At 38.6% G+C, this 20,805-nt stretch overlaps 2 protein-coding genes across 2 annotated transcripts; one reads left to right on the top strand and one right to left on the bottom strand.

Moving 5' to 3' along the window:
• Nucleotides 1-3,624: 3,624 nt before the first annotated feature.
• LOC147760608 (uncharacterized) lies at nucleotides 3,625-4,458 on the bottom strand. The gene has a single exon (XM_087017072.1). The coding sequence runs from the start codon at nucleotides 4,456-4,458 to the stop codon at nucleotides 3,625-3,627; it is 834 nt and encodes a 277-aa protein (XP_086873198.1).
• Nucleotides 4,459-9,928: 5,470 nt separating this feature from the next.
• LOC147760607 (uncharacterized) lies at nucleotides 9,929-17,794 on the top strand. Its single transcript, XM_087017066.1, has 8 exons — nucleotides 9,929-10,060; nucleotides 13,983-14,057; nucleotides 14,334-14,432; nucleotides 14,737-14,835; nucleotides 15,072-15,170; nucleotides 15,388-15,477; nucleotides 16,434-16,680; nucleotides 17,754-17,794. The coding sequence occupies exons 1-8, from the start codon at nucleotides 9,929-9,931 to the stop codon at nucleotides 17,792-17,794; spliced, it is 882 nt and encodes a 293-aa protein (XP_086873192.1).
• The last annotated feature ends 3,011 nt before the right edge of the window (nucleotides 17,795-20,805 follow it).

Here is a 20,805-nt window from a genome sequence, read left to right as displayed (position 1 = left end):
GCTAGACAAGATTCTTGCACGAAAAGACATTAAATTGACCTGAAATGTTTTTTATTTTTGGTACAAAACACAGGTACACAATTATAACGTACACTGTAAAAAACATCCAAGTGCCTGCTTTGTCTGATATTTTCAACGCATTTAGCTCCTAAGCATGTTTTGGATGTGTTTAGCAGTAGGACATGTTTACTGGCTAAATATTTGTAGGATATGGTTTTTAAGTTAATATTTCTAAGGTTTAGATTAATAACATAGTTATTTCTTATATATATATATATATATATAACAAAGTCACAGTCACCTCAAACTGTCTATCTATAACAGGTTAACAAGAACTGTTAACTTTATTTACTTCACTCCATCACATTTACAGCAACTTATTCATCCTAGTGTTAGCTGACCTTGCAAGGAATTCAGTTTATTGGAATGTATTTCTGAATAACAAGTTAAGAAAATTTACTAGTTCACTAAAGACACAAAACAACTGTCACATTTACTTTAAAACACTTTTTTTTATTATTTTGATAAAGGTAGTTACAGTATTGATAAACAAAGTATCACGTTTTCAATAATTAATATTTTAAATTACAATCCATGTCTGCAAGGTTGTGTCAATGACCAAAATACAACATTGAGTCAACGTCACATTATGACGGTGTTTAGAAGTGGCTGGATCAACTGATTCTCCTGGAGTTAACTCGGGCAACTTCTTTGCTTTTCTGTCATATACTCCCTTGTACCTCTGCTGTTGTCTATGTAGCAGCTGCTTTGGGAATACTTCTTGCGGTTCAAGTAGCTTGGTAGCTGTTGGAATCTTAGAACGTAAAGCTCTGCTCATTAACATCTGGGCTGGGGAAAAATCCATTCCTGAGATTGGAGGATTACGATACTCCAGCAAGGCCATGTATGGATCTCTTCCATCACTCATGGCTTTCTTTAGGATTTTCTTAATAGTCTGAACTGTTCTCTCGCTCTGTCCATTTGACTGAGGATACTGAGGACTCGAGGTATCCTGGTTTATTCCCCATTCTCTTGCGAAGTTTTTAAAGTCATAACTCCCAAATGGCATATTTCCAGAGACAATCGTCTCAGGAATTCCATGTCTAGCAAATATAGACTTTAAGTGTAGTATCACGGTCTTCGCCGTTTTGTCCTCTAAGTAAGAAATCTCTGGGTATTTGGAATAATAATCTACCACAACCAGGTAGTCTTTACCCTTCAAAGTCATAATGTCTGCTCCCACTTTCTCCCATGGCCTGTGTGGTATCGCGTGCGGAATCAAGGGCTCCTTTACATTGCTTGGACGAAATTTACTGCACACTGAGCACTGTGCAACTATCAATTCTATGTCCGCTGACATTCCTGGCCAGTATAGTGAAGATCTCGCCCTTGCTTTGCATTTGCCAGCACCCAAGTGGCTTTCATGAATTAGAGACAACATGTCTGATCGTAACTTGGCAGGAATTACGATGCGCTCTCCCAGAAGAACGAGGCCTTCTGCTATATGTAACTCATCCCTTACGTCCCAGTAAGGCTGGACATTCACTGGCAGCTGAGACTTCCTGTCAGGCCAACCGCGTTTTATAACTGACTGAAGTCTTAATAACGTGTTATCATCAGCAGTGGCTGCTTTAGGCTTCATTCACATGCAATGTCTATTTTCTAAAAATCTATTTTCTATTCGCGCTATCTTATGATCACTGTCTGTGCCCTGAATATCCCGCGGCGTAATTACTGGCAGCGCGAGCAGTAATTACGCCGCGGGATATTCAGGGCACAGACAGTGATCATAAGACATACCGCGAATAGAAAATAGAATTTAGAAAATAGACATTGCATGTGAATGAAGCCTAAAGCAGCCACTGCTGATGATAAGATAGCGCGAATAGAAAATAGATTTTTAGAAAATAGACATTCCATGTGAACGAAGCCTTAATCTCCTCCAGCTTGTGCGGAGAAGCAGGGAGACTGGTAACTAGTCTGTGTACCATAACTTCAATATCCTCTGGAGCACCACACTAGGACCGATCCTGAATATACGCTCTAGAAAGCGTATCAGCTTCATGCATGAACTTTCCTCATATATATCGGACAGAAATGTTGTATCTCTGTAGCTGTAACATCATACGTTGCAGTCTTGGAGATGCCTTAACGATAGGCTTCTTTAGAATAATTTCCAATGGGCGGTGAATCTCCACTTCTTTGCCATACACATACTGGTGGAATTTTTCACAGGCAAAACAAATAGCTAGAAGCTCCTTTTCTATTTGAGAATTATTTGTTCTGCTGAAGTAAGAGCTCTCGAGGCATATGCAACAAGTTTGTTTCGTTGGAGTAAGCATGAACCCAACCCACCTTGAGAGGCATCTGTTTGAATGGTGACTGGCTGTGTCACATCATAAAACTGCAGAACGGGCTGCTTGCTTAGAGCTTCCTTTACTTGCTGCATAGCATGATCCTGCTCTGGTCCCCAATGCCATTCAATATCCTCTTTTAGCAGCAATCTGAGAGGAGCAGTTAGGCTTGACTCATTGGCTATATATGGTGACAGATATTTCACTATTCCCAAGAAACGCATCATTGAAGCTCTGTCTGTTGGCTGGGGCATGTTTATGATTGCATCGACTTTGGCAGGATCAGGTTTAAGTCCTTCTTCAGATACAATATGGCCCATGTAGTTAACTGATTTCACTTTGAATTGGATTTTATCCTTGTTGAACTTGACATTCTGTTCACGTGCTCGCTGCATGACCTTATGAACTATACTTTCATGCTCTGCCTCACTGCTACCTGCAATGATCATGTCGTCTGCTATGAGGTGCACCCCTGGAATGTCACCAAACGCTTCCTCATTACGCTTTTGCATCACTTCACTAGCAGAGGATATTCCAAAAGGCATGCGCTTAAATCTCTTTCGGCCCCATGGGGTGTGGAAAGTGCAAAGATATGATGATTCTTCAGATAGTTTCACGTGCCAGTAACTGTCCTTCATGTCAACTACTGTGAAAAGGCATTTACCTGCTAGACGGCTCTGAACATCAGCTGGCGTAGGTATCTCATATCTCTCACGCTTTATGGCCTGGTTGAGAGGCTTGGGATCGAGTCATAGCCTAATGCTACCATTGCGTTTCTCTGTAATCACTAAATTGTTCACCCAGTCAGTTGGTTTGTCAACACTTGCAATGACATCTTGCTTTTCTAGCTGAGAGAGAGCCTCCTTCAACTTGTCATGCTTAGCAAAGGGTATCTTACGAGGAGCTTGCACCACTGGGGAAACACTTGGGTCAACAACAATATCATATCCTCTCTTATATTGTCCGAGTCCAGTAAAATTGTCACCATACTCACTCAATAGCTTGTCTTGTGCCAAAGGTACATTGTAGACTGGACTATGTTCACAGGTACACGTTGTTTAAGCCCTAGTGAAGCACATAACTGACGTCCAAGAATGGCTGAATAATCTCCTTCAGTCACATAGAAGGTAGCTGGCTGAGGCATAAGAGAGGGCTTGGTTGAGACTGACAGCTGTGCTTGACCCACTGGTTTAATTGTAGCATTTCCAAATGCTGTCAGAACAGTTTTAGTGGCATGGAGAGGTGTCTGGCATACTTGCTTATAGGTACCTCACGGCAGCACATTGACATCAGCTCCAGTATCCAACTTAAATGTCATTGGCTTCTTGTTAATATACAGAGTCTCAGAATACTGCGTAGAACAATTGCTGTTTGTGAGACTACCAACGAACAGCCTCTCACCTTCATCACTGCCAACATCCTCCGTGTCTAGCTGGTGTATCTTCTTTGATGATAATGGTTTCTTTCTGAAGCCTCCACCCAGACAAACAACGGCAAAATGATTTAACCCCGAACATTTCTTGCACTTCTTACCATAAGCCGGACATCGTTTCGGAAGGTGTGAAGTTCCACAGTACTTGCATTTAGATGTGCCTTTGGCGGTACGCTGTTTGCTCTTAATAGCATTGACTTCAGGTATACTTGCCGGGACTGTCATGGCGGCCATTTGCGCTCTGCTTACTTCTGCTGCACGTGCAATGTCAAGCGCTTTTTCTAACGTAAGAGAGGTTTCCCTTAGCAATCTTTCTTTGACTTTAGGATCCAATACACCAAATACGAGTTTGTCTCTAATCAACAAGTCTTTTTGTTCACCAAACTCACATTTGTCGCTTTGCCTTCTCAGCTCGGTCATCCACGTGTCTACGGATTCCCCTTCTTTCTGACTTCGGCTCCAGAATTGGTGTCTCTCAAAAACTACATTGCGCCTGGGCTCACTGTACTGTCTAAATTTTGTTAAGACCGCGTCTACGTCTTGTTTCTGTGAGTCATCTTCAAAAGTGAACGTGTTAAAAATATCTAGCGCCTCCGGGCCTGCAGTGTGAAGCAAGATGGCGACTTGCGTCGCGCCAGACTTTTCTCCTAATTCGCATGCATTATAGTACATCTTGAACTGCTGCTCCCATTTACGCCAGTTTGTAGCCACATTTCCACTCTAGAAATTAACGTGTGCAGGTGGTTTCAAGGTTTCCATTGAGAATCCCGCTTCTAGACACCATATAACAACTGCCTTGTTGTCAGGACACGTGTTTATTAGAATCAGCTCCACTGAGATATACAATGACCTCCCAGGTCAATACACACATCATATAGGTGGCGCACTGCACAATATGTGACAACCATATTTCATGAATTAAGAAGAGTTTAAATTTACGAGTCTGTATTTTACTTATACGAGGTTGTGACTTTTTAAATTGCGTGTGTGCTTCATTCTCAGTTCTTTGTCTTTGTCCCTTTGTCTCTTTTCCCGCCTCCCGATGTGAAGATTTTATCAAGTGTATTCTAGCCGCAACACTGAAGTTAAAGATAAAATGCAATTATAAAATTTCAAACTATTATCTACTATATAGACCTAGAACGTTCATCAGTTCAAGTCTGTACTCAAGTATCCTCATAAAGGATCTGCGCATAATACCATTCCATTTGTTGTCGCTTACGACAAGACGTTGCGATTACATTCGTATTACTAGTCATCTTTTTTTTGTTATGCAAATGCTTTGGTCATTATATATACGGCCAGCAGTAGTTTCTGGGCGCGGCTACGATTGTATTTGACGAGCAGAAGGTTCAGGTCGCCAAGCCTCAAGATTTATTATAGTCACTTCGGCAAAATCTGTGGACCACCATCAGCCTGGAAAAGCCACATTTCTCTGTATGTACCCCTATTGTTAATCATTTGCACAATGTATATGTCAAAGGCCCGGATCAAATCTAGTCTTATGCATAAAAAGCCCAGACCCCATGTTTATTACGCCCTGGCTGGCCCCATTCTTTATGGTGTCTTTGCATTGTTAACAGCATAATGAGCAAGTTAAATGACCAGGTTAATTGCCCAAGCTGCCGGTTTGTTTGTATGGCATGTGCAGGGGATGTCAAGTACATATTATGATACTTACAGGTGTGGCAAATGAGATATGCTTGTATTTCATTACTCGTGATTTGTAAAATACATCAGAGGATGATACTTTTAAAGATGTTTAATAGAAAAGAAAAGACATGTAGATTGATTTAGTAACCTTTACTAAAGATATGTTAAATTAAAGATGGGCTTCATTTGTGCCTTGATCTAAGACATCCCCTGCACATGCCATCCAAACAAACTGGCAGCTTGGCCAATTAACTTGGTCAATTAACTTGGTCACTTAACTTGCCCATTATGCTGTTAACAATGCAAAGACACCATAAAGAATGGGCCCAGCCAGGGCGTAATAAACATGGGGTCTAGGCTTTTTATGCATGGGACTAGATTTGATCCGGGCCTTTGACATATATGTAAAAGCATAATACGTTTTGTCTAGCCAAATCTGTAGTATGCACATTTCTCGTTTCTTATAATTAATTCATTATTTCTTTTTTTATTTGTATTCCGTTTATTATATTTGTGTACTTTTATATTGTCACTTTGGTGTATATCTTTCATAATTTTGTAATTTTTAGTCTCACCATGTCAGTGTATGTTCGTGAATAAAGGTGTGAACATTTTCCCGTTGTTTGTATTCGTTTGGCTTGGGATCCGCAACAGTGAAAAAAGAAATCTAGACAGTGGACAACTGAATTACCCTAAGACGACACCATCTCCGTGTAAGAAACTGCAAATTGAGTGACAGCAAAGATCAAGAAATTAATAAGCTGCGACTCGCACGTAGGGCACGGAAGGGCGCTGTTACACGGTTGTTTGGGGTAATAGAGCGTGCCATAGCTGCGGATGAACCAAAGACTGTCGACGCAAATGCCTCTATTGTTTGTCAAATGTGTTAGTTATCCCACAAATTCGTGTGCGAGCGAATTCACGAGTTGACACTGGTGCGTATCCGTATTTGAAAGACATTCCTTTCAGTAACACAGGGTCGGGTCACGCAGATATAATTGGGATGAACAACGCGCATTTGATCATGCCGTAAGAGACGCGTTGCGATGAAAGCGGAAAATTGAAACTTTACACGTCCCGTTCGCGCTTAGGTTGGGCATTGAACGGCCCGTTGAATGATAAGTTGGCATCTGACATTTCAGTCAATTTTTAAGAAAATATTGAGAATTTATGGAGACTAGAGAATGAGAGCGTGGTTTCTTTCTCGCGAGAAGAGAGAGAAGTTTTGGCCCTGTCGGAGTCGACTGTTAGTGAGGAGAACTGTCACTACGTGTTACCGATTCCGTGAAAAACAGGGTGTCCGAAATTTTCGTATAACAAGAACGTGGCACTCGACCGCTTACATAGTTTAGGACGTAAGCTGGAGAAAGACGGGCTATACGAAAAATATCACGACAACATATTGGATTTGATTTCCGATGGTTATGTTGAGAAAGTCCCAGATGATGAAATTGATCTGCGCGACGGCACAGTATGGTATATTCCGCACAGACATGTTTTGAATCCCTCAAAACCTGAGAAATTGCGAGTTGTTTATGATTGTGCGTGCAGATGTCAGGGTGTTAGTCTAAATTCTTAGACCAAACAAGGCCCAGATTTCATAAACAAGCTGTAAGGTATTTTTTTGCGATTCCGTCAACATAAATACGCGATAATGGCAGACATCAAGGCGATGTACTATCAAGTTATGGTGCCCGAATGCGATAGAAATTCGCTCAGATTCTTATGGCGCGACGGGGAAAATCTTATTCACTGTTGCATGCGCCTCCACTTGTTTGGTGGAAAGTGATCAGGGAGCGCAAGCTGTTATGCTCTAAGACGCACAGTAAAGGACCATGAAGTTACAGAATTGATCAGAAACGCCGTGTTGAAATCTTTTGTTTTATGTCGATGATTTGCTCAAATCCGTGAAAACCAGAAAAGAGGCTCGTGAGGTCATTGAAGGCACAAAACGCGCGGTGAGCCGCGGCGGATTCGATCTCACCCAATTCGTAGTAAATGACTTCGAATTAAATAAAGCTATTCCTGTTGATGGCAGAGCTAAAGAGGTGAAAGAACTAGCGTTCGATTTTCATGCAAAAGCTCTCGGGATTAAATTGGAAGTCATGCCTGATTATTTCTATTACATCTTCAGACTCAAAGAAAGCGCGATTGTTACCAAGCGTATCATTCTCAGTACAGTTGCCTCGATGTATGATCCTCTTGGATTGATATCTCTTATCATCATACACGGTAAAATGATATTTCAAAAGGTAACACGGTTGTGCGAACGATGGGACACAAAGGTGTCTGGTGACTTGAGTTTTGAATGGCAACATTGGATTGAATCTTTGAAAGATTTACACAATCTTCATTTTCCAAGGTGTGTTATTTCGAAAACGAGTTATGCTTCCGAGGCGCACATGTTTTGTGATGCTAGTGAAAAGGCTTATGGAGCTTGTGCATACCTTCGATCAGTCTGTAGTGATGGCAAAATCCGCATTGCGTTATTGGTAGCTAAAAGCAGATTAGCGCCTTTAAAGCAAGTCACTATACCGAGACTGGAACTTACTGCATGTGTTGTCGCTGTTGACCTTGATCGGTTAATCCGCAAAGAACTGGATGTATCTTTGTTGCCTACTACATTTTGGAGTGCCAGTGAAGTCGCGTTGGCCTATATTACAAATGAAACTACGCTTTTCAAGACGTTCGTGGCAAATAGGGTGTCTTACATAAGACAAAATACCAGTGTGCAACAAAGGCGACGTATTCCCGGCAAATCAAATCCAGCCAATATTTTATCGCGAGGAAGCAATGTTGATGAAATGCCTGAAATTTGGATGAAGGGTCCCACAATTTTATCGGAATTCAGATCAAAATGGTCTTGCCCAAAGTCCTCTCGAGACATTTCTAATGATCTTGAAATCCACACGTGCATTGTCGGTGAACAACCCGAGGGAGCTGTATCTGAAATAGATGTTTCACCTTTACAATAGTTATGGAATCATTAATCAAGCTTTTACAAACTTTGCAAAGCTGTGGTTTGGCTTTTAAGATTCAAAAAATATCTTCGTGGAAAAGACATCATAAAAACGAATGTAACGGCATTCGAGTTGAAAGAAGCTGAAGATTCCATTTTCAGAGCAGTCCAAAGTGAAGTAATTGGTCATGAAATTCAATCTTTGAGTGAGTCCGGCGTTATTTTGCGATCGAGTGCAATCTACAAGTTATCTCCTATTGTGAAGGGCGGGATTTTAGTTGTTGGCGGTAGACTTATTCATTCATCATTAGCATGTATACAGCCCTCCCATTTTGCCCAGATCTTACATATTTTGCTCTTCGATCATAAGCGACTTTCACGGTGGAGCACATATGGGAACTGAGTGGACCCATAGTACTATATAATTGATGGAAGAAATTTGGTCAAGAAAATCGTCAAAAACTGCGTAATCTGCAAAAAGCTCTACGCATTACCTATGTGGCAGAAAATGGCGGATTTGCCCGAGGACGTGTAGCGCGGGGGGGGGGGGGGGGCCTCCGTTTGATATTGTCGGCATCGATATTTTCGGGCCCCTAGTTGTCAAAGTAGGGCGCTCTGATGCTAAGCGTTATGGATGCATATTTACTTGTTTCAAAACTCGGGCATTGCATATTGAAGTATTGGAAAATCTGAGTACTGACGCGTTTCTCAACGGATTTTTTCGTTTTGTTGCAAGAAGGTGATGTCCTTCAAAATTTTATAGTGACAATGCCACGAATTTCATTGGTGCGCAGAATGATTAATCGAGAAGTTTGCGTCAGCTAGACAAGAGTAAAATACTCATGGACACAAGACGCAGAGGTGTCGAGTAGAAATTAAATCCCCCACATGCATCCCATCATGGAAGGATCTCGGAACGCATGATAAGAACTGTCAGAAAAATTCTGACGGAACTGTTGTCAAATGTGTCTACCAAGTCATTGTCTGATTGTGTATTACAGACAATTTTATGTGAGTACGAAAGCATTATAAATGGGAGACCCATGACAAAAGTCAGCACTGACTCAAATGACTGTGACGCTCTTACTCCCCCGCAAGAAAACGCAGTAGATACTCCAGCGCAGTAGACTACTGCAATCATACTGCAAACATGCTTCAAATCTGCTTCGATTTGGGAGCTAATTAGCATATTTGAAACATGCTTCTATCATGCTCCTAATCTACTGCATTAATGCTCCTCTCTGTACAAACCTATGTACTTTTTGGAGTAGAATTGCAGTTATGCTGCATTTCTACTGCAAATATGCTCCACACCACTACTGCGTTAATGCTTTTTTGCTACTTCGATACTACTGCATTTTCGAGGCCTAACCATCTGTTAATACTCCATAACAACCCCTCTCTTCCTTGGGGTGATTTTGAAATAGCAGATGCGTATAGAAGGTTGTGGAGACATTGTCAATTTCTTGTTTCCCAGTTCTGGAAGCGATGGACTAGGGGATATTTATCTTTGCTTCAGTCTAGACCTAAATGGCGGGAGATCAAGCGAAATTTAAAGAGGGGGACCTTGTCCTTGTAGTTGATACCTCTATGCCCCGTGGTTCATGGCCTCTAGCTGTAGATGTTAAGATCGGGAGAGATAGCTTACTGCGTAGCGCGACGGTTCGTACTAAATCGTCTCGCTATAGTAGACCCATCACAAAACTAGTATTTTTAGAGGGAGACTGTTACGATATGTGTTTTATTATTACAATATTGTTTAAGAGACATTGTTAACAATAAATTGTAAGTAAATTTGAATAAGAATAAGTAATATTGATTTTTGTTTGTTGGTTTGTAACAGATAATATAAGTGAATATGTATTTGTTTGAGTATGTAGTGAGGTAGATAAATGTACTTTGTACAAATAAAAATGCCATTTTAATTTTTTTTTTGTTTTAGTGGGAGTGTTGCACCCTGAGCTTCAGAGATAACTTGCCACAAACCTCTTCACTATAGCCTATCTTCATCGTGTCAAGTTACCTCTGACCACATTCGATAGCCCCCGCCGCCCGCCAATCAAATTTAAAGCCCGCACTCAATGACTCATTGAACGATCTAGCCAATGAACGCGAACGAGTCAACGCGCGCTTTGTTCAAATCCGGACCAATCAAAGATAAGGCTGAATATCAGGGACTTGCCGTAACCTGTGGGCAGCACGCAAAATACATCATCCCTCAGTAGATAATGATGAAGGGCATCAAACTGCTCTAGTTTCAATTCCGATATACTCCATGCTTTCTTTGTGTACTCGGAACTACTCGGAACTACTCGGATGTCTCCGCACTCGACAATAACTATGTTGTTAGTATGGAGCTTGCGGAATCAGCCGAGGATTGCCGATTGACGGTCAACCAATCAGCGTTTTCACCAAACTTTGGTGAAAAATTTTGAAACATGGATTCGATTGGCTTATATAAACTAGGTCAAACTATTTTCGTCAGAGGTAACTTGACACGATGAAGATAGGCTATAGTGAAGAGGTTAGTGGCAAGTTATCTCTGATGCTCAGGGTGGAGTGTTGTCGCTTACGACAACAAGTTGCGATTACATTAGTATTGTTACTAGTCATCTGTGTTTTGTTATGCAAATGATTTGCTCAGTATATATACGGCCAGCAGTAGTTACTGGGCGCAGCCACGATTGTATTTGACGAGCAAAAGGCTCAGGTCGCCAAGTCTCAAGATTTATTATAGTCACTTCGGCAAAATCTGTGGATCACTATCAGCCGGCAAAAGCCACATTTCTCTGTATGTATTGTTAATCATTTGCACAATGTATATGTAAAAGCATAATTCGTTTTGTCTAGCCAAATCTGTAGTATGCACAACATTTCTCGTTTCTTATAATTAATCCATTATTTCTTTTTATATTTGTATTCAGTTTATATTATATTTGTGTACTTTTATATTGTCACTTTGGTGTATATCTTTCATTATTTTGTTATTTTTAGTTTCACCATGTCAGTGTATGTGCGTGAATAAAGGTGTGAACATTTTCCCGTTGTTTGTATTCGTTTGGTGTGGGATCCGCAACACCTTTATTAAAAACAAATAAATAAACAAACAAATGGATAAACAAACAAACAAACAAACACCCCACGTCGCTTCTCACGCCGATAGTAACTGTCAGCCTGATTTCATACTACTATAGTGCAGCTCTTAAACTATACATCTGAAATGATTTTGAATTCCATTTACTTAATACATTTGAACATTTTAATATTTCTTTGGTCTCAGAAATTTCAATTTTTAGTCTCAGCCGTTACCATGGCAACGGCTGTAGCACACACACCCACCACCGGTTTAATGACAAACAAGCAAAAAATCAAGCTTAGTACCTAAACTATCAGAAAAACATAGTGAACGAAAATATCTAAGGGGGGGTCTACATTGGCCCATAGACTACATAATTTACACTTAATTAAACTTTAATTAATAAATGTACAAGCATGATAAACTTGCTACAATTTTCAGTTTTACGCAGTCTATGTTGGGAAATCTTTTTCTCAACAGTGCATATAAAATAATTGTATTTTTCTTCATCTGACTTGCTTATACCAGTCCAACACTTTTTAACTTACAGATCAATTCTCAAATAATAAATATTAAATAAACAAAATAAATTAATTGAAATTAAATTGAAAAAAAAAATACTTAAATAAACGAGCTTTTTATTACAAATAAGATTAAAAATGGGATTTTCAAAAGTTTATTACAAATAAAGACAACATATAGTCTAAATATCTATAAATCAAATTGGACTACATGACAATACCGCTGAAAAACAATAAACTGGGTCAGTAACTGACTGCTTTTAAGAAATTTCACCGGAACAGTCCAATTTTATTTGCACTGGCAATTGGGCAGACTGTTATACCATGTCCCTTTACAAGTTATGCATTGGTTATGGATTTTTTCCACGTAACAGTAACATGAAATTTACGTTTCTTGGCAAGTTTTATCCAGTTTCCTCCCAGAATTACAAGTCGAGTGAGATTTTCTTCGGGTGTTTTCTGTTTTGCTTATCCCATGTCACTCAGAAAAGAGGGAAGCAACTGTTCTGCAAGACACAAACAGGATCTAAGAGGGGCTGGTCGCTAAAACGGTAAATGGCAATGGTTGTATTTTACGGGAAAGGTCCATAGGGTTTTCATTTACTTCTTATCATCAAAGGTGTTTCGTTTCGAATTACTTTGTTTTGAAGGGGAAGCTAATGTTTTATAGGGTTGCAGAATCCAAATTAGATCTACAGCTATAAAGATATTTTGAGCAGTGTGCAGTGAAAATTTACCGCAACAAAACAAATTACCACATCCCAACCGATTTTTGGCAACAATTAATCAAAATATCGCATCAAAAATTAAATGACCTTGTTTTGTGCCACACGACATGCTCTGGTCGGTAAGTCGTATGTTTCCGTCTAGCGCGTGAAACAAACACTCAGACGACAGTAACTTAGAGCATGTCGAGATCAAGTAATGCTTATTACTTCCACGATTTTTCCACCCGAAATGCCTTCGGGAGACCGGAAGTTGGCACGAGGGATCACTGGGAGGACCGGATGTTGAGGAACCATAAGTCCTAGCTCGTACCCCCCCCCCCCCAAGCGGGGCTGGAGGGCTATCAAAGTTTAAAACGCATTCACAGGATAATTTCCCATCACAAAAATGCATTTAACGTCCTTCCTATAAAAGATAATTACGGACATGACAGCACACTGTGTCAAACTTACTTTAACATGGCTATTGTTTTTTAAATTTTGCAAAAAGCTGCAAATATTGATTTTTTTTCTGTTTGGAAAACCAATCCAAAAGGGCAACAAATACATGTATCTGGATCTCCTTCTAAACCACAAGTAAGCTCTTCAAAAATTCGACGTAATCTCCACTAACGTGTTGCAAAGGCATTCTTCCGTCTGTCCAAGTCTCTTCCACTTCAGAGTAATGTTTGCAACTCTTTTAAAGAGATGTTATTTGATACTCACATTTCTCCAATCCTTACTTCTCAGAGATATGGGGCTACTCTATGTCAACCGATAACTGCCCTACAGAAAAAATGCACCTAAAATAAATCTCTGGCTTCCATCAAAACGTACATGTATATACACCTGTATAACTAAATATAAACAAATAAATAAATGAATAAAACTAACACAAGATACGTGTCAACCTCATCTTTGAGTTTCATGGAAATACCCATAGGCTATATGCCCTATCAGAAAGTGTTTATTTAAAATGATGTTTCAACCGTTTTTTTAACAGCGTGACGACACTTACAGGTAGGTCGCACGCCTTGGCAATTACGTCACCTTGTAACATCCAATGGTTATAATTTCCGTTCTTTTATTCATAGTACCTGGAGTGGGCATAATTAACCGTTTTTCTTCTAGACAAAGGTTACATATGTGTTGATTCCTCCTTTAAGTCGCGGATCTTTTATGATGTTATGATGTTTTATGAAGTAAATGTATAAATAAAATACAATTTGCGAGAAAGTTGCACATTTTTACATCCACAGTATAATTGTTCACCACTACATTAGGCTGAAGACAGAGATGTCACGCAGTGTGCCCAGCTTCTCCTCCGGCAGCAGGCAGATCCCAATATACAGGATGATGTAAGTATGCATCGTTTGTGTAGGCTTTTCAAAACTCCACATTCCATGTAACCAAATTTACTGTAGCAGACATTTTGTCCAATTTAAAACTTCCCATCGCAAATATATTACGGATTAAAAATATCTATATATATATATGAATATATCTTCCTAACTCACACATGAGAAGTGTTTACACACTGTACAGTAGAATGTTTAATTATCTTAAAATAAAGATAATTTATTGTAAAATAGACTGATTGTGAACCAAACCTCTCACATGTTTAAAATCCCCAGAATGGAGAGACACCACTACACTTGGCTGTCGAGCAAAGTGCCACACAGTGCGTCCAGCTTCTCCTCCAGCACGGGGCGGATCCCAATATACAGACTTTGGTAATGTATGCGAATGGATATGTGCTCTGTGTGTATTTGCTGTTTAAATTTTAATATGAAAACATTATATATATATATATATATATATATATATATATATATATATATATATATATATATAAAAATCACATATGCTGTGGTATATGTTGTTTCCAAATTCTACAATATTCCCTATGCCTACTACTGATCAGGCATAATCACTATTTTACATACAGTTGGCTGTTTAATTATACTATAATATGGTCTGATTATCGAAGAAAAAAGCAGATTTTGCAACAAATATTATATTTCTTCAAATCCACAGTATCGACGCACACCGCTACAATTGGCTGCAATGCTAGATGCCACACGTTGTGTCCAACTTCTCCTCCAGCACAGGGCGGATCCCAATATACCAGATGATGTATGTACACAAAAGGACACACGCTTGGGATGTGTGCTGTCATTCATATATGTTATAGGAGAATGGAATGAATACATTTTAAACTTTATTTTAAGACCGCTTTGATGCATAATCAAACTTGTCTTTAATAATTATGAATTAAAGCAAAATAGAAAACACTATCTTAAATACATATACTATTGCATAGTCCAGATTCAATGTTTGATTAAAAAAACATTAATTTCAAAAACCCACAGGACGAAAGAACACCACTCCACGATGCTGTACTCAGAGGGAATGTCCAAAATGTGATCCTTCTCTTCCAGTATGGGGCAGATTCCCGCTTGCGGTCTTCCGTAAGTAAGATTTGTGTCCAAGAACTATAATTTTTTCGAAATGAAATGCTTAGACTTTACTTTAGGAAAAGAAAAAAAGTAATGTTTACATCACGAAATTAATTATAGGCCTACTGCTATTCGGTTTGTTTTTAATCTTGGAGAGATTGGTCGATTTAGATTTTGTAAGATATAGATGAATAGACACCCTTCCACAAATGTTTTACCTAATCTTTAGGAAGAAGGAACACCTTGCGAGCTGGCAGAAGAGATGGGTCAAACAGCAATCGCGGAGTACCTGTGTCGATTTAACAACTCAGTTGTTAAGGTATGCCAGTTTTCATCAAACATCCTACTGCAGCCCTATGAAACCTATATATTGATTTTTTATGTGCAGACACAGCCTGTACATTTAGATGACATTTGCGTCTGTTGTCGTCGTTGCCGTCACCACCGTCGCCGTTTTCGTCGTGCATTTGCAGTTATATAAAAACAATTGGAAACCTGTCTAATCTTTTGGCTTTAATCTTACAAAACTGATGAATATCTATAAAACGCAGGTTGAGTTCGAAAATCAGCATGATCGGGCCATTTTTCAAAGATAATGCTGTTTGTCTTTCAGAATTAAGGAATATATGGTAAGCAGATGATTTTACCAAAGCCTTAAAACCTATCTTGTAAAAAGTTTGTCTGACCGTTTTACAATTAACAGAACATTAGTATTAAGATTTATCTTTACTTTTATTTGCAGAATCTTAAATGCGGATATTTTCTCTTGACTTAAAAAATAATTACCTTTAAATAACCTCTTAACGCGTTTTCCGCCGCGTAGAACTCTGCACATCACTCTTTGCGAAAATTAAAAGCAACAGAGATAAGTTGAATTACCTATTAACCTGCAAACCCCACAGGAAACTATGGAATAGCCAGTAAGATTTAAGGTACCGAATTCAGGACTAAACGTTTTAAATACACCTTTATCCCCTTTTCCTTATCAGGCCTTTAGTGGTCTGTGTTTTATTGAGAAACTCTTTGCCTTTTGCTATTATCAAACGTTTAGAGGTTTTTGTTCAAATTTCAATCTCCTTTTGCTCTTATTGTATATATTATTTATTTTATGTAAATATTATAATTTGTAATTTTTATTCCAATCCAGTTAATGTACAACTTCAACCTTTTGGTTGCTATGTATTAATATATGGATTATAATTATTATTTTTCAATATATCATGACGGAGTGTAACCATATGTTTTATTACATTGTCTTATCCTTTTCTCAATCAGAACCACCTCTTCATGAGAGCTATCCTCAGTCTGTGTGATCACATTAAACTGGAAGATTGCCGCATGTTGGCTAGATATCACCTTGCCATAGGAGACGTAGAAATAGACGACATCGATATGAACCACCAAAGAAATGCATGGGAACAACGCTTCCAGATCCTTTCTTTGTGGAGAAAGAAGACATCAGACGCGTCAGTGAAAATATTGATTGACGCTTTAAGAGCTGCAGAGCTAGTGAAGACGGCAGGTGAGTCAAACATCAGAAAAACACATATGATTCTCCATACCAAAACATCAAAACGGTTTCGATTCGCTGCGTGTGAATATGTCTTCTTTGGACTGCTTAGGGTGTTTCTCTCCCCATTCGTTTTCCAATTGCTTATTCTAGTTGTTTTAGCAGGACTTTTTTGACCCAAACTGATTAAGAAAATCATTAACAACTTCTAAAATATTTCCTATACATTAATCTAACCAATAAAGCCAGCCTTTAAGGTAAAAACATGTTACCTATCAAACTTACTGAAAGAATTCACAGGACTGAAGTGAAGCTTGTGTTAGAAAATCAGTGAGCTTGCTTTCTGTTTGGTTCAATGCAGTTCTGTATGACATTTTCATTTTTCAAATTATGTTTATTTTATTTGGTGTCATATAGCTACAACGGGCGGTCAGTCTGTAATTGTCCCTTGGGTAATCAACACCTTAGTTCAAAGTCATTTAGCCACTTGCCTAATTAAGTTTCAAGTAGCCATTGAAACACACATGTTGAGATTTTCATGTTAACTCCCATCAGTTTAGCTCTCTGCAAGATACAGTTTGCAAAAGGTCTAAATTAACAGTGTAATAAGGAATTATAAGGAATCAGTGATAACTATGCAGGTAAATGTTGTTTAATGTTGCAAAAACTTTATATAATTTATACAGAATATTATTTTTTGGGGGGTAAATTTTCTGCACATTTTCTCTCTCACTATTTTAAACCCTAAACTTAGGTGTCACTGCATGTGTAGCCAGGTGTATTACCTAATTACCACACAAAGCTTGATGCATGCAGTTGCATGTTCTGTGATTAGAAATGTGAAGGGTGGTCTTTTCGGCAATTTCTGTCCTTGTATAAAAACGCATGGGTTTGGTCAATCTTTGGAGTGTATTTCAAGAAGCAACTGTTGTGTATTGTTGCTGTCTTGGTTGCACCGGAGGAGACGAATGATTGTGTCGTTCCTCTGGTGGGAGTTTTGGTATTTAGTAGGACTCCATGTTGGATGTGAAGACGTGTTCGTTGAAAAATAAAGAGAAATTCTTGAACACCTTTGTGTGGTGTAGATTCTAGAGTGGAAGCTATCGCAAATGGCCAGTGTAAGTGACCTTTTAGTGCCGCGAGCCGGCAAATTTGAACTTTTTTTTTTTTTTTTTTTTTTTTTTTTTTTTTGTAAATTAAACAATGGAAGAAGCCAAAGTGACAGAGATAGGTCCATAGCTCCTGATGAACTTGAATAGGAAGTCTTATACTGATAATCTTACTCTGACCTTGAAATTGACCTTTGACCTACTTTACACCATAAACTGAACTTTGCAACTTTTTTAATGCTTAAACCTTCAAAACTGGCAAGGATACGCCCATAGTTACTATTGAATTTGAATAGAAAGTCATTAGAGACAATTTACTATGACTTTTAAATTGATCTTTGACCTACTTTTCACCATGAACTGAACTTTGCAAATTTTCGTTCCCTTTTATCTCTAAAACTGGCAGAGATAGGTCCATAGTTACTATTGAACATGAAAAGGAAGTCATATACTGGCAATCTAAGTGTGACCTTGAAATTGACCTTGACCTACTTTTCATCATGAATTGAACTTCGCATTTTTTTCCTTTTAATCTCCAAAACTGGCAGAGATAGGTCCATAGTTACTATTGAACTTGAGTAGGAAGTAATACACTGGCAATCTAAGTGTGACCTTGAAATTGACCTTTGACCTACATTTTATGATGAACTGCTTTTTTGCATGTTTTCTGGCCTTTAAATTTGCAAAATTGGCAAAGAAATGCCCATGGTTACTATTCAGCTTGAATAGAAATCCATATACTATGATATTGAAATTGATCTTTGAATTACTTTTTCACCATGAACTGAGCTTTGCATATTTTCTCGCCTCTCATATCTTCAAAACTAGCAGAGATGTGTCCGGTGTTGCCCCTAGGTTTTCGTTTTTGTCAGCATAAATGCACCACTGACAACTCATTTCAAGGAAAACCAATTTGCCTTTTGTCTAGAGAATCACAGGAGTGATCAATGGTAGGAAAATGCAGGTCAATTCGAAAATCTGCTTGGTTGTACCATTTTTAGTTATATTGTTTTGCATATTTTGAGAACTCTTGTTGATTGCATTTTATAGAGCTTGTAAAGCACAACACTGGTGGTAGTGTCCCTTTTTTTTTGGGGGGGGGGTTCCATACGAATGCGCTTACTCCAGCTGGTGGTACAATATCCGGAGGCAGTATCGCCTCTCTGATCCTCTAGTTTTAATTTATTAAAATAACAAACCAGTGTCTGGGTTATTCTATGCTGACTCTTTTCAAAAAGCCCAAAATGCTAAGAGAAAAAAGAAGTTATTTTAACAACACGGTAAGATTACATTTGATCTTATTGTATTTGGGGCAGAGAATACTTGTAGAAATAATAGGAGCATGATATGAAAACGTGCCACGGAACTTAAAGGTGAAAATCGTGCTTAATTTGCAGTCAATTTGTTTTGAAATATATGCTGCATGGACCGCTAGGAGGGATCTAGAAGACAGTGCTGCACTTACCGGCAATAGTAGTTATAGAAACTTTTTTTTTTTTTTTTTTTTTTTTTTTTTTTTTTTTTTTTTTTGTAAATAGTATTACTCATTGTTATTGTTTAATAGCATATTCACTAAAATAATATTTATTATTGTCATTTTCATCCACCAGGTGGATGCATATGTCACAGTGAAATAAACTAATAACTATGTCTTCTAAATATGTTATCAATGTGGCTGTAGTTTCTAAATTAGTTAAAACAACATAGCTTATATATATCAGCGTTTGGCAGGTCAGCCACGTGGACCAGTGGAACAAAGTCGGGTATTAGCCCAAGTAAGTGGTAGTAGAGTTCCATTGCGTTACGTTTTCCCTACATTCTTCACACAATAAAGTACAGATATTTTTCATCTTTTTATTATTGTCTTTACAGACCGATAGCTCGGGTTGATGTTTCTTTATTGTTATTGTACAAATATCTGCAAATATCTCCAAATATCTCCAAATATCTGCAAGCTCACTGGAATACCTATTTCAGTTATTCAACCTGCATCTCCGTCCGACTCTCAGGTGGAAATCAAATTTTATGGGGCGCGGTCTTTCAACCCTTGACCTCCACGTACACATACGAACATACACGATACACACCGAACACAATCATAGCTAACACAACAAACACAGCAAACCTTACATTCCCCCCCCCCCCCCCCGAAATGGGTTCCACACCATTAAAAAAAACAACAACAACATCAATCTTTGATTTATATTTATTATGCCATATAACTTTATTTACAATATCCAATCTTTGTTATTCATCCATTCTGGCCTGTTCCTACTTCTTGTGGATCGTACTTCTGCAAGTTCTTCATTCTGTTTTTCTTCATATTCCTGTTTCATTTCATAGATGGTAAGTAACATGTTTCGATGTAGTGTCTTTGATTTTCCTGCACCATCTTCTCTTTTCACTACATACACTGGAATACCATCATTCGGCTGATCTACTACCACAAACACTTCACTCTGCCATCTATCAGCAATCTTGTGTTTACCATCGAATGCGACATTCCGAATTAAAACACGGTCACCTATTGACAAAACACCCGCCCCTGTTTTTCTGTCAAAGTTTTGTTTTTGTCTAGATTGCGCCCTCTCTATTTGAACTTTTGCCATGTTAAAAGCTTCTTGCAATCGGTTTTTTAATTCGCGTACGTACTCAGACTGAGATTTAGCGGTTGTCTCTGAGGAAACATCCAATGATACATCAACCGGTAACTTGGGGTGTCTACCAAACATTAGGTAGTACGGTGAAAATGACGTAGAACTGTTACGCGTACAATTGTATGCATGAACTAGAGAAGCAATGTGTTTTTTCCAATTTGACTTTTGGTTTAGCGACAATGTGCCTAACATGTCAAGTAGGGTCCTATTCATGCGTTCACATTGTCCGTTTCCCATAGCGTGATATGGCGTTGTTCTCGATTTCTTTACACCTGCTATGGAACACAAATCCGCTATAACCTTTCCTTCAAAATTGCGTCCTTGGTCAGTATGTATACGGTTGGGAAATCCATAATGTACAACAAAATTTT

Source organism: Lingula anatina, chromosome 7 (assembly GCF_051362555.1).
Source record: "Lingula anatina isolate TDL-2025a chromosome 7, LinAna3.0, whole genome shotgun sequence".
NCBI classification, from domain to species: Eukaryota; Metazoa; Brachiopoda; class Lingulata; order Lingulida; family Lingulidae; genus Lingula; species Lingula anatina.
The sequence above is the reverse complement of the archived record's forward strand: the minus strand, read 5'-3'. Positions and strand labels throughout refer to the sequence as shown.

Bases quoted from the DNA above. Each gene is read 5' to 3' on its own strand.
- LOC147760607 (XM_087017066.1), top strand. From the start codon at position 9,929: ATGGCGGGAGATCAAGCGAAATTTAAAGAGGGGGACCTTGTCCTTGTA. The intron at 14,433-14,736 runs GTAATGTATGCG...TCAAATCCACAG, and splicing joins ATCCCAATATACAGACTTTG to TATCGACGCACACCGCTACA. The intron at 16,681-17,753 runs GTGAGTCAAACA...TGTGTGGTGTAG, and splicing joins AGAGCTAGTGAAGACGGCAG to ATTCTAGAGTGGAAGCTATC.
- LOC147760608 (XM_087017072.1), bottom strand. From the start codon at position 4,458: ATGTACTATAATGCATGCGAATTAGGAGAAAAGTCTGGCGCGACGCAA.